At 44.5% G+C, this 14,713-nt stretch overlaps 1 protein-coding gene across 2 annotated transcripts in view; it reads right to left on the bottom strand.

Annotated features, from left to right (window-relative positions):
- Nucleotides 1–14,713, bottom strand: part of fras1 (Fraser extracellular matrix complex subunit 1) — a 159,418-nt gene that overhangs the window by 45,069 nt on the left and 99,636 nt on the right. For both annotated transcript variants that reach the window (XM_030358483.1, XM_030358484.1), the window contains exons 23-32: nt 13,696–13,836; nt 11,612–11,752; nt 11,226–11,366; nt 10,200–10,482; nt 9,846–9,930; nt 8,010–8,333; nt 6,845–7,001; nt 6,514–6,689; nt 662–778; nt 410–524 (exon numbers count right to left, since the gene is read on the bottom strand). In XM_030358483.1, the coding sequence (XP_030214343.1) occupies nt 410–524; nt 662–778; nt 6,514–6,689; nt 6,845–7,001; nt 8,010–8,333; nt 9,846–9,930; nt 10,200–10,482; nt 11,226–11,366; nt 11,612–11,752; nt 13,696–13,836 (1,680 nt within the window). The remainder of the gene's footprint in view (nt 1–409; nt 525–661; nt 779–6,513; nt 6,690–6,844; nt 7,002–8,009; nt 8,334–9,845; nt 9,931–10,199; nt 10,483–11,225; nt 11,367–11,611; nt 11,753–13,695; nt 13,837–14,713) is intronic.

Raw genomic sequence — 14,713 nt, 5'->3', positions numbered from 1 at the left:
AGATGAACAGCAGAATGCAATGATTCTAACGCTACAGGGTGAACAAGGTTCTTCTTCCCCTGGGCGTCTTCCTGTCTGAGCACCGAAATGCACAGCCAACCAAATGAAGGGCTGGACTAGAGTTTTCACCGCAACTCCTGATTTGGTCTGAATGATTCCATACATACAGACAGCCAGACTAACAGACAGAAAGTCATACAGCCAGGAAGAAAGAGAGGGAGAGGAAGAAAGAGAGAGAAAGAAAGAAAGAAAGAAAGAAAGAAAGAAAGAAAGAAAGAAAGAAAGAAAGAAAGAAAGAAAGAAAGAAAGAAAGAAAGAAAGAAAGAAAGAAAGAAAGAAAGAAAGAAAGAAAGAAAGAAAGAAAGAAAGAAAGAAAGAAAGAAAGAAAGAGAGAGAGAGAGAGGGAGACCTTGTCCTGGCATTAATGGAGTGGTGATGTTGTAGATCAGTTTGTGGCTTGGAGATTCAGAGTCGATGAACGACAACGCTGAGGACGTTATCTCTGTGACCTGGTCCTCTAAAGCCTGGAACACCCACACAAAGACACACACACGCACACACACACACACATTAATAACATACACATATTAATAGGGAATTATTATATCAGTAACACAGGACTCTTGAGTGTTTAAATCAGGCCTGTGTCCCATGTTCTTACCGTGAGCTGGAGCTGGCAGTCTGGGTCCAGCTGGGGGACTCCGGGTCCCTGGGAGAGGACCCCGATGGAGAAAACCTGGGGGTCACCCTGGAGGTCAGGTGAGCCCTCCTTAGACACCTGAAAACACACACACACACACACACACACACACACACACACACACACACACACACACACACACACACACACACACACACACACAACAAAACATTTATTAACATTTATAGTAATATGTAGTAACAGAGCAGTCGTAGTTTACGACTGCTCACCCCACCGGAGCTGCCGCCGAAGGGAAGTCGGGAGGAGGAGACAAATGGAGTAGAAAGGGATTGTTCTCCCGGAGCTGAGCTGCCGGACTGCCGCCGAGCTACCCCAGCCGAAGCTGCTTGTCCGCCGGAGCTGCTAGTCCGCTGGAGCTGCCACCTAGCTTCGGCGCCAGTTCAGCTCCCGGAGTACACCGCCCAGCCCAAGCTGCCGGACTGCTGCCGGACTGCGGCAGGACGGCTTCGACGGCGGCCGGCAGCTCCGGCGCGGGGAGCTCGGAAGCAGTCCGGCAGCTCAGCTCCCGGAGTAAAATCCTTTTCTTCTCCATGTCGCGGTTCATGGACTTCAGAGAGTCAATGCCAAAGTTTCTTCCCCCGAATTCTTCTCAACCATGGCCGAGATATCCCCCACTACGAGTCTTTACTTGTGGAAGTACCAGAGACGTCAGACCAGGCCCGCCGCTCCCTATATGCAGAGTGCGTAGGGCACCAAGTACCTGAGGGGGCACCAAAAATTAAGGTTTGTAAAAAAATAATAATAATACATTATTGAATTTAAAAAAATATGTAAATTAGTTAAAGGCCCACCGTTGTTTGTTCTTAATTGTATAACCTATCACTCAATTTCAGCAAATTAGATGTTTTTACCTGATAAAAAGGGGCTTACATAATTAGATTGATTATATAAATACCCGTATATAATATTATTATTATGTTATATTATATAATATAGATATAGAGCTCCAGGAGTCAGCAACGGCAACAACCCCTTCTCTTCCATGCTGTGTATCAGTCCGACAGCTCAGTGGTCAATGGGCAGCAGCTCATTTGCATCAATAGACACCAGAAACAGCGCATTCTGAAGGGACTGGAACAGAGGGGAATAGCGGTAGACAATATTTTTTTTCCTAAAAGCTATTTCCAGCAAACAGCTTCAAAAACATGTTTTCTGGAACTCAAATACTATGTTTACTTGTTGGGAAAACACCATAATATGTCTCCTTTAAAGGGTTGACTACTCACTTTCGACTTTTCCCTTTGCCTTAGACTGTTATATGACGCAGTCGTCGCCCCCCCTTTACATGTGAAAAAATGTATTGGGTGCCCTCTGGTGCCCCTTCATACAATAAATTATGAAGATGAGCCCTTTAAAACAAGAAAATTCGATAACGTGCCTCAATGAGTGCCCTCTTAATGCCCTTACAGTGCCTCCATGGTTGAAAAAGTGCCCTCAAGAGTGGTGAATACGAGAGAAAGTGCCAAACATGATGCACCATAGCTTTTTGCACGCTGGTTGGGCCCCATGTTGTGCAGAATGTGCCCTTTTTATTTTTTCGCCCCTGCCCTTCAAATAGTCAGAGTCCGCCACTGATATGACGCACATGTTTTACGTCTGCTAAGCTAGAAAAATCTAAGTCCGAGCCAGGGGGCATATTCGGCCACACCAAGAAAGGCCCTCTACCGTCAGTCAAAGGACGTCGGAAGGCGTGGCTGACGGATGGGGGAGCTTTCCAGGGTCGTCAGAGCCCGAGTAGTGTCACAGTGCTTAAATTTGCATACGCGATCTGATTGAATGACAATCCGTCATTGCCGAAAAAGTTGAAAATTGTTCAACTTTTTGACGGAGCACACCGAACCACAATGCATTATGCGTCCGTCCCCATTCAACGTCAATGGGGATCAGTCAACGGACGGAGGCAGTGGGCACGTGGCGTAACGCCTCGTGCCAGTTGAGAACCACTGCTCTAGAGGGCAGTGACTGTCGTGTCACAAATTAACGGCATCGACAATCGCAAACATGGCATTTGTAGAGGAGATGATTTTGCTTTGTGTCATCCGAAATCTGCAAAAAAACAGGTGCAAAAAGTGTAGGCCTAGGCGGCGGTGCCACCATTTTTAAATGACCAGTTACAACTCATTGCCAAAGCAGGGGAACAATAAAATAAAAAGGTCAGGTATATAGTATAATATAAGTATAAAATGTTAAACACAATATATATACATATCAGATATTATACTACTCTATCTATTTTCGCTAATGGTCTGACTTCTGACTATATACTGCCGCCTCGATTTCCGGTGGTATTGCTCCGTTTCTCCCGGAGCACTCCGGATTCGTAAGCTCAGAGGCGACGGACCCATTGACGGACGAAACACCTCCGGGACCGGACGAAACGGTCCGTATCCGTATTTACTGTAGGGTGTGAATGGGCCTTTATGGGTGGGCCTGACGGCCCTAGGACTGTTCCTACTGTTCAACAGGCCCACCCAAAAAAAATCTTAAAAAAAATAAAAAAAACGAATAATGCACAGCCAGGAATGGTGCGTAATGGAGATTCCAAAGCGCTCTTCTTTGGTCAGAACCAAGAGACGTTTTTACACTCCCGGACCCTACACACACTGGCAGTTTCTTTTTGATGTATAGGCTAAATGCGATTAGACGCTCCGCAGTTCCAGAGGGGGGGGGGGGCTTGGGTAGAGGTGTTGCTGCGTTGTCTCTACAACAGAGACAATAACGCAGCGATATCAACATGAGCAGTTCTAACTGGAGAGACGGTGAAATCTGCGAGCTGCTGACCATCATGGGAGAGAAGATGATGCAGTTGCATTTAGACGTTGAAAGATGGTGCGATCTACGAGAAAGAAGCAGAGGAACGTTCTTTAAGAGGCTTTTGTCTGGATAAAAAACTAGTGGTCAGCAATATGAAGAATATGTTGGCGTTTTTGCACTTGTAAAGACATGTTCAGACATGAACTCATTCTTGCATGCGGTTGTCTTCATTAAAAAAAAATGTAAAACATTCGGGAGTTCTAGACTCTGTGCGCAGCCCCGCCTGCTCCAGTGAACCAAGAAAGCCCGCACCGTGACGAAAGGGGGATTTAAGCCCCTTGGTTTTACACAGACAATACGGTGAAGTTGCCGGGCGTGCCAAGCCACGAACGAACCGGCTTGGCAGTGTAGAAAGGCCTAAGGAGCGATCGCTAGTAAGACCGTCCTATGCACCGAAATTCTTTACAAGGGGTTTATACTGCATTTAACCATTGTGTCCTATTGAATTGATTCTGTGGGCAATAGTAAAATATTTATTAATATTAGAAGGTCCACTGTAATATAAGTTAGCTATAATTCAGGTCTGATAATATATTAAGTAGAGCTGTCAGTTAAACGCGTTATTAACGGCGTTAACGCAAACCAATTTTAACGGCGTTAATACAATTATCGCGCGATTAACGCAATTGTTTTATTTAAAAAAAATGGCTCAAAACATAGAAGCAGTAGTCTGACTGCTATGTTCAAATGACATTTGTTCAAAGCAGTCGTTTAATTGCACTATAGGCTCTTTTTTTGTATCGTCCTGTTTTGATCAGTATATGCCAATGTTGTTATCAATAAAAAATCATTTGCACAAGGCAAGCCGATGCACTTCACCATGTTGATAAGATAATTACAATGAGAAGAATTATGGGACAAAAAAATCAAGGGATATTTAGCATAGAAAAATAATTTGTGATTAAACGCGATTAATCGTGAGTTAACCATGACATTAATGCGATTAATCACGATTAAATATTTTAATCGCTTGACAGCTCTAATATTAAGCAATTAACAATTTGGTTATTTTATTGCATTTGTTTATATTTAATAAGTAGGCAGTATCCATGTATTATTGCAGATACTTGGGATATTTTTGGTAAACATACAGTATTACACATAAGAGTTACAGAGATGGTGAGATTCTTCTTAGGCATTATGTTATTTTGTTATTATTTTGATGGCGTCAGACGGTGAGATTCGCTGTACAGTATCGCAACCGAAGAGTGCTGTGTGGCCATTGTTGACTTGCGATCCATTTTCTTCCATTTCGCAGGACCAAACAATAAATGTGTAGCACCAGACAGAGCCTGTGGGTTTTTATTCCGTGCCACGCTACACACGCGCAAAGCGTTCAACCAATCACAGCAGACTGGAAAGCGACATGATACCAATCAGACCGTTTTTGAAAGATGCTGAAATTGATTTTGCATAACAGTGTTAACCTTTTAACATACAGGCAAGTAACTTTATTCTAGAAGTATCCCCAAATTAAATCATTAGCCATAAAAAAACATATGGGATCTTTAAGCATTCAAAACATGATCACCTCATAGGTTGGGTGTTCAGATCTCATAGAACATGTATTATCGCTTCTGTTGGTTTTAGAATGTCAAACAGAGCTGTAATCTGATTGGACATAGTTCAAGGGTTCAGCTTCAACTAGGGTGCAAAAGAAAGATTGTTTGAACTCTGAGGGCAGTATCAAGGTTTGGATTCTGAGCTTTCGGCTACGTCCCGGGTAGCTTCAAAGGTAGGCTTTAGAGCAGGGGTTCTCAAAGTTTTGACAACTGAGGGCCAATTTATTTAAAATTTGACTGAGGGCCGCCAAAGGAAAAAAAAAATTGCTGGGAAACGCCGTCAGCATCCCAGTGGTCAAAAAAACATTGCACCGTGGACCTCCGGGAGTGAGGTCAAGTGAGGCCTAAATCACGAAACTGAGGCTCACCCTTTCAAAATAATGTACAGTCGGATTAAAACTAACAAATGTAAAAGGATTTAATTGAAAGCTAGAGAGAGTCGAATTTTCTCTTTATATTTATTTAAATTAATATTTATTTAATAATAAAAATAAAAGGGGGGGGGGGGGGGGGGTTATATCGTGAACCTACGGACTTCAGTGAGGGTTTCATTCCATCTATACACGGGTGTACGCCTGCAGCAGGGGGCGCCAGAGTACCTATTCCCCACACAATGTTATGTCGTACTTCATTGATAACCGCTACGCAGCGCATTTTTTTTTATACTGCTCGTGGCGCCACCCATGTCATTTGCCGCCCCCCACAAATATGCCGCCCCGGGCGACTGCCCGGTTCGCCCGTGCCTAAAACCGCCACTGCACACACACTCCAGCTGGCGGAGCGCACGTCAGAGCTTCCGGAGCGCGCGTCAGAGCTTCCGGAGCGCGCTCCCCCTTGCTCCCCCTCAAATTAAGCACTGGTTACGATGTCTAGAAGTAGGTGTATCAGAATGGCCAGACGTCTTCAATGAAAACAGCTGAAAACGAAGCGGTATGAAACTAAAACTGTGATTCTGAAGAAATTCTAAATTATATCGAAATTCTGTTTCGATATTATTGAAGATACAAGTGTGTAGATTTGTTAAATGGTTTGCACGAAGATAAACGATTGAAAATTGATTTAGTTATGTTACTTCTACAGTTGAAGAAGTACGACTGATGATTTGAATCATCGACTTTCAGGGTTTTTTTCGGGTTTATTTTTTTCTCACGTCGCGCCCCCCCTGAAGAACTCTGGCGCCCCCCAGGGGGGGCGCGCCCCACAGTTTGAAAACCACTGATGTATGTCATTGCGGGCCGGCAGGAATGATTCCGCGGGCCGCCATTGGCCCGCGGGCCGCACTTTGAGAACCAATGCTTTAGAGCTTCACCGGCGCTCAAGTCCGTAGGAATACATGGGCAACACTGAGAGCTCACCATGTGTTGATGAGCTCCCGCTCGTTTTGTCAGGGCGACCAGGAAGTCACCTCACACTGACCTGGAAGTGGAAGGCGTCTCGCTGGGTGCCGTCTCCAAAGTGCCGGTACCAGACAGCTCCGTCATTGACGTCCTGCTGGGTGAAGGTGGAGGTGGAGGTGAAGGAGGAGGAGGAGGAAGAGGAGGAGGAGGAGTACGCTGGGGCGTCCGCTGGCATGGGTATCAGAACAACCTCACCTGGATATGTAGGAGGAGTCAGGATCACGGTTTATGACACTCTTCATCACTCTAGCTGTTTGCATCCAAATGCATCCTCATATGTTTATGCATGTATTTGTCAATATCATTCTGTTTACACGTTATCAGCATGTTAATAGCAAGTGAGGTGTTACCGTGTTCGGGTTTTCCGTCGAGAGGCATGATGCTGTATATGATGTCATCGGGGGCGGTACCCTGAAGCACCGCCTTCAAGTGCTTCCTGCTGAGTTCAACCATTCCCCCCTCCTTCACCCATGACACTGGGATGGAGCGAATCTTTGGAGATAAGGTCTGTACAAACACCGACCACAAACACACATACTACATTTAAAGGAAAAGCGATGACCAAATTTCTGGGAACACCATTATTTCTACATTGTCTAGCATAAATCTAGACTCTAGAATAATGCTAGACATGTCAGTATGAGACTAGTGTTGAATCAAAACATATGTGCACAGTACCCTCTTTTGAATATGGCTTTGCTTACAAAATTGTAGCTTGCATTATTAACCGGGAGTAGACTGTTTGTAAATGATAGATTGCTTTCTTGATTGCATGACTGAAGATAAAAGATAGGATTTAGAAAGCAATGCATACATAACACATATCAGCCATTGGAAGAGTTCGCAGGATAATAACAATGTTTAGTTAAGATTAAGCCTTACAAACAGTTCACCAACAGCCTAACAGCAGCCTCAACAAGAGCCTCAGCAACAGCCTCAGCAACGACCAGACAACAGCCCTGCAACCATCCTAACAACAGTCTTAGCAACATCCTAGTCACAGCCTTAACGGCGTCCTAACAGCCCAGCAACAGCGTAACAACAGCCTAGCAACAGCCTGAGCAACAGCCAAACAATGGCCTGACAAGAGTTTTAGCAACAGCCTAACAGCTTGAAAGTTGTAATGATTCTTTGCAAAAGAAATAAATCATTCAAGTCCAGCTTTGCCAGCGAAACAACAAAATAAGGCACAAAAATGTATTTAGGAAAATAAATTGATCCTTGACAACTCAATACAGGTCAGTCCCATGTATATGTGCACACACAAACACAAGCTGAAACGTACCTATATAAGATATCTGCATGCATTAGTCTATGTCAGCCTGTGTGTGTGTGTTTCTATGTGTGGTGTGTTTCTGTGTGTGTGCGTCCAAGTTTGTGTTATGCATGTGCACGGCCAAAGTGAGTTGGGCCTCTGCTGATAAGCAGAGGCCGAACAGAGGTCCAGGTAGGTAGGTAGACAGAGAGAGAGACAGGGACATAGAAAGGGCGACAGGTAGAGGAACCAGGGCCTACCCTGTGTGAGATGAGGACCTGAATGGGGACGTTCAGGTAGTGGTGCCGATCGTTGACCTGCAGCATGAAGAGGTCCTTGTAGGTGGGGGAGCCATCGTGGAGGTACACCACCTGTCCCCGGCTCAGCTGATCCAGACCGAACCTCCCCAGCTCCCTATTACCATGGAGATGAGCGATGCGGCCGTGCTGGGGTGGCTCCAGCACCACCAGTAGCACCTCGGCTGCGTTGTCGGGGTCCTCCAGGTGGAGCACTGCCTTAGTGATTGTTGCCATAGCACCCGGAGCATCCACCAGCAGAGGGGCCAGAAACAGCACCTTAGGAGGCTGGGACACAGGAACCATAAATACACAAGTTTGCAAGTAACCCATGAACCAATTAACTAAGTAACTAATTACACAAGTAACTATGTCATTATGTAACTAGAAAATGCATTTCCTGCAGAAAATGCGGTGAGTGCTGTAGTGCAAAGTGAGGTTGAAAATATTTATTAATAAAGCCACATCGATTAAGACTTAAAGAAACGTTAAATGGCTTAAATCAAGTGAAAAAGTCTAAATAGAAAAAAAAATAGTCTAAATGGAAAAGCAATATAAACATGCACAGTGCACACCATTAAAGAAAATGTAAATGGTTGGAAACAAATAAAGTGACAGCTTAATGAAAAGCGCAAAGCATTGCTAAAAATGCAGAAATGTAAAATGAATTGAACCGAAGAATCTGAAAGGTCAAACGTATTGCCCTGCACTGCTGGTGTGTGTGTGAGTGTGTGTGTGTGTGTGTGTGTGTGCGTGCGTGCGTGCGTGCGTGCGTGCGTGTCATCCGCCTTCTGCTGAAGTCAGACTCAGTCCTCAGGCACTCAGGTTTTGTATGTCTGTATCAACAGTAGCCGCGTTTACATGGCAGATCTATGCCGCATAGATTTCTATGCGGCATAGATCTGTTCCTAAAATGTGTTCCGAATGTACTGTATACATGGCAGTAACAAAAGTGTCCGTTATGTCTCTCGCGCACACCTGACACGTCTCTGGACCGGCGGCGACATAATGGATGTCTTATCACTATCGGGGATTTTAAATTTGATTTTAATGAAAGCACAGCAGGAGAGAGCTTTTCTCTGCCTGCTCCTGCAATTAAGAAGGAGGAGGACAGCGCCGCAACGTCAATTTCTCGTCAGATCTTTATATTTACCCTAAGCTCCGCCGCAAACAAGAGGAATTTGGATGCGAGTCCGCAGCCAAGACTGGTGGGAGAGAGTGGTCTTACGGGAATTTAGTGACCAGGAATCCTCGAAGGTCCAATTGCGCACTACTGCAGTGCCATCTCTCTAAGTTAAGAAGTATTTTAACGTTCAGCCTGCAAAAGTACTAGTACTAGTACTTTTGCAGGCTGTACTTTTACTACTTTTACTAGTACTACTCATTTACAGTTATCTCGGACGCGCGCGGACACGTCATTAATAAACACCCATGTCCCGTCGCTTAGCAACCGGACACGCTTACCGGACTACTTTTACGGAGTGATAACAAAGACGTGAATCAGGCAATAAATCCACTTTCCTTGACAGCGGTGAAGTTCGGTGTGCTTAAAAGTACCGACGGAGCTCAGTGGACCAATTGCGAACTACTGCGGCTGCTCTAAGTTAAACCCCAATCTATGCGGAATAAGTGTATACATGGCGATTTAAAACGGACTACACCACCTATTCTATGCGGCATAGAATCTATGCCGCACAGATAATTGTATTCCGAATGAGGCGTATACATGACCATTTTCTATGCCGCATAGAAATCTATGCGGCATAGATGTGTCCATGTAAACGCGGCTAGTGTGTGTACCTGTGTAGAGACAACCTGGACTGCAACCGTCTCCATCTGAGACAGCAGCTGAGGGTCAGCGACACGCAGAGTGAACTGGTCTCTCCTGCGCGCACACACACCCACACACACACACACACACACACACACACACACCGAAAGAGAGACAGACACATAAAAACACAAGCACACCCACAGGTTTATAATCAGCAGAATTAAAATAAAATCTGCACATGTGCATTAGTGTACATTTCGCACACTCACTCAAACACACACACACACACACACACACACACACACACACACACACACACACACACACACACACACACACACACACACATTCACATACTGGCTCAATCTCCCCCTCCGTACCGCGGCTGGTCCTGGGTGTGTTCGTACACCACCTGCCCGTTGTGGAGCTGGTTGAGGGTGAAGGAGCCTCCCTGGAGCAGCTCCCTCCTCCCCTCTCCTCCCCTCCCTCCCCCGAGCAGCAGGAGTTTCCCGGCGGCGGGGGCGAGGATCAGCTGGAGGAATAGGGCGTCTGGAGGGCTGTCGGGGTCTCGGACCACCAGCAGGCCGACCCCCAGGGGGCCAGAGCCACCCAGCGGGACCAGCAGTGAACCGTTCACACTCAGGGTGGGAGGGTGAAGGTCACCTGGGGAAAGAGACAGAGAGGATACATTAGAGAGGGAGAGGGAAAGAGAGGGAGCGAGAGAGGGAGAGGGAACGAGAGGAAACGAGAGAGAGAGAGAGAGAGAAACACATCTTTGTCTTTTATCATAAAATGATGTTACCCTTGCTATTAATTAATATATTTATTGTATTTAATGTATGAATCATTATTTGTGTTATTGTAATTTATGAAGTATTGAATGCTGCTAATAAAGGCCAGTTTAACTACAATGGCTGCGTTCCAAATGACATACCTTTTCTTTTTACATGTAGTACGTACTGTAGCTACCCATACAAAGTACGACTGTTGCACACAGTGTGCATACAATCGGGACATACTCAAGGTGATTTCACTCATTAGCACACCTTTAGTGCCACCCATCCAATTTCACAGGCTCAGTCGATGGGACGTATCTTTTGCTGCGGAGCAGAAGCTTGTGGGAAAGAATAGCCAAAAAAGCATGCTGGCTTGCTTACTTCGAAACACAACCGGATGTAGAACAGCATCCAAAGTGCATTTGGCAAACTGCTTTTTCTATACCATGTATTGATTATTTTGAGGCTGTTTCGGGGGACTTCCTAGTCGTAGGATAGCCAATAGGATTTGGTGTTAGCATCCATGGGACTGTAGTGGGTGGGGCCTGGATGTTTCTTATTGAATTGGTAAGACAGCCCTATGAGTAGGCCCATGAATCAAAAGAGTTCATCACTGAGCTAGATCCTCACCCTGGCAGCTCCTGGTTTTCTTGTTGCCGTAGTAACCGTGTCCACAGTCAGCGGTGCAGTACCCTCCTATCAGGAAAGTCTGGTCGCCACAAGTCTTGCAGTGGCCCACGTCTTCACAAACCACACAGTCTGAGGAACACGCTGCACACACACACACACACACACACACATGCACGCACGCAAACGCACACACACACATTCCTATTCACTACTGCACCTAACTACATGGGGAATGTACCCATAATCCTGCATTGTTAATGCCTTGATTTCCCAGTGTGAAAGGATCCGGTTAACCATCTTCATTTCATACATTTTGTATATTTTGGATGAATAAAATGTGCTGCATCAATTGCATAGATTCTTAAACACGTAAAAAAGGTCCTTACGTCGGCATACTTGGGAAGAGGCGTCAAGGAAGTGACTCCGCCCACAGTCTAGCACACACTGACCAGCCAGCAGAGCGTAGGGGGGCTGGCACCGCAGGCAAGCCGCCGGGCCCCGGCACTCAGCACAGTGGGCATCACAGCCTGGACATACACAGGATACACACGCACAAACACACACACACACACACACACACACACACACACACACACACACACACACACACACACACACACACACACACACACACACACACACACACACACACACACACACACACACAGTTAACACCTGCTGTTAACACCTCCTCATCCTCCACTAGAGGGCTCCCTTCTCTTAGGCAGGCCTGTGGTATTCTCCCAGGCTGTGTAACTTCTGCAGCCTCCCTCCCTCTTCAATATACATGATGTGATGCTCAAAACAGTAGATTCAGGCTTCAGTTCTACAACTGTATTGCAGAAAAAAATCGAATGGTTCTTCCTCTATGTCTGTGTAAGACGAAGGAGAGGAGGGGGAGGAACGTGTTTGAAGCTCTGTTTCACTTCAGATACAGTGGTAAGAGAGAAGCCATTCAGATCTGTTTACCTTGATATCCGCTCATCCCTCAGATCTTAGGATCTTAAGGTTCTTATGATTTATCTTAATTACATCACATCAACTCTCAAAGAGGGAGACGAAATACTCACTCTTACTAGTCACGTTTCCATCTAAAATCTTGAGAAAGTTAATCTTTAGAAAGTTCGCAAAAAATAAATTAGAATTAGGTGATCACGTGGTTGGAGGGGAAAACTACACACATTCCAGGGCTTTTCGTATCCTTTTGATAACATGCTCTCTCTTAGGTCCTGATATATAGTGGAATTGTGTTATTGTTTTCCATCTGAAATGCCTTCGATGAGAGCAAGGAAAAGTTTTACCTTTTCATCGGTCCACACGTATCTTTTATTCACATTGGCCATCTGTTCCATGGACGTATTTAAAGGATACATTGTACATATTTATAATTCGAAGTTCGTCCCAGCCTTTATACAACAGATACTCTATGGTCTATAGCATATAGACTGTCTGATGACAGTTTAAGGTATTTTTCACAATTTACCAGCTCTCGTTTTGAAGGCTAAATTGACAATTTGACTTAGAACTACTTAACGCGTTTAACTGACAGCACTAATATATATATATATATATATATTAGTGCTCACAGCACTAATATTTGGCTCACAGCACTAATATATATATATATATATATATTAGTGCTGTCAGTTAAACGCGTTATTAACGGCGTTAACGCAAACCAATTTTAACGCCGTTAATATTTTTATCACGCGATTAACGCAATTTATTTATTTATTTAATTATTATTATTATTTATTTATTTAATTTCTTTGGCTCAAAACAAAGAGGAAGTAGCCTGACTGCTATGTTCAAGGCAGTATGTTTGTATGTTCATCGTTTAATTGCGCTATAGGCTTTTTTTTGCATCGTCCTGTTTTGATCAGTATATGCACATTTGCACAAGGCAAGCCGATGCACTTCTCCATGATGATAAGAGCATTCAAATGAGAAAATTAATGGGACAAAGAAATCAAGGGATATTTAGCATAGAAAAAATAATTAACTCACGATTAATCGTGAGTTAACTATGACATTAATGCGTTTAATCGTGATTAAATGTTTTAATCGCTTGACAGCACTAATATATATGTATTTATTTATTTATTTATATGATATAGGATGTCTTTGCATACAAACTCTTAAAAATATATATATATATTGACGCTGATGTTGATGTTGGCAGGGTTAATGTGGCCGGTAGTTATGCGGAAATCAGAAAGTCATTGTCAGTCCTGTGTGTTCATTGTTCGCTATGTCACAGCTGTTTTGAAAAGCGTGTTTCCATCTCCCATTTTTCCCATTTACTCTCTTTCGCATGAGTCAAAAACCACCTCAAGCGAGCGTAAAAGTTTTTTTGCGAATTTTGGTGTTTTGAGTGAGTGAGTGAGTGAGTGAGTGAGTGAGTGAGTGAGTGAGTGAGTCAGTGTTTTTGTGTGTGTGTGTGGGGGGGGGGGGGGGGGGGGGGACTGACCAAAGCAGCGCTCCCCTCTCTGGAAGGACCCTGGGGTGCATGTGGGTGTGCAGACATCGTGCTGCAAGACAAAGCCCTCCATGCACTGGAGACAGTCAGTGGGCTGAGGACCCACACACATGTTGCACCTCCACTCACACTCTGCAGGAACCAAACAGACACAAGACATGATCAATGACACACATTCAACATTCAAAAGAGTTACAACAGAGACCATTAGAGCAGAGGTCTTCAACCGGGGGTCCGCGACCCCTAGGGGGTCCGCAGAGGTACTGCAGGGGGGTCGCAAACGTTTTGGTTGATTAGACTTTTTTTTATATTCCCCCCCCGCAATTGTTTCCACAAATTGAAATGTCTTTAAATACACATTAACATGAATCCAACACACTAGCCACATTTACATGGACACTTTTGACCCGATGGAGAGAGCTTTTCTCTGCCTGCTCCTTCAATTAAGAAGAAGGATAGTTTAATATAAAACACAATTATATACAATATATAAGTAGGGGGTCCCCGCTCCATCTCTCCGTCAGTTTGGGGGTCCTTGGCCTGGAAAACGTTGAAGACCCCTGCATTAGAGGATTGAATTCTTAAGGAAGATAAAGCAAACTAATCTTTAGTAAGAGACAGTAAACTGTAGTATAGTCAATAGGTTGCAGATATTCTAACCCCGCACACATCACAACCTCTCAGCAGAGACACTACAGAGAGCCTCATCTAACCCACAGCATCACAACCTCTCAGTAGACACACTCCAGAGCATCATCTAACCCACAGCTCATCATATCTCCATGGACAACCATGAAGCTGGAGACCATAAAGATCCATTCAATTCACAAAAAACATACATAACATGTCTTCTAGGCACACCTTCTGTAGGGGGTACATATAAATATATATGAATACTGTATATATGAGCCAGAGAACAAAAAATTGTGCAGTGAATATGAAATAGTTTTTTTCCAAAAAAAAAGGAGTAAATGCAGCATTTGGCCCTGGATAGAGAGAATACACTCAG

This window comes from Gadus morhua, chromosome 6 (assembly GCF_902167405.1).
Source record: "Gadus morhua chromosome 6, gadMor3.0, whole genome shotgun sequence".
Taxonomy (NCBI): Eukaryota; Metazoa; Chordata; class Actinopteri; order Gadiformes; family Gadidae; genus Gadus; species Gadus morhua.
The sequence above is the reverse complement of the archived record's forward strand: the minus strand, read 5'-3'. Positions and strand labels throughout refer to the sequence as shown.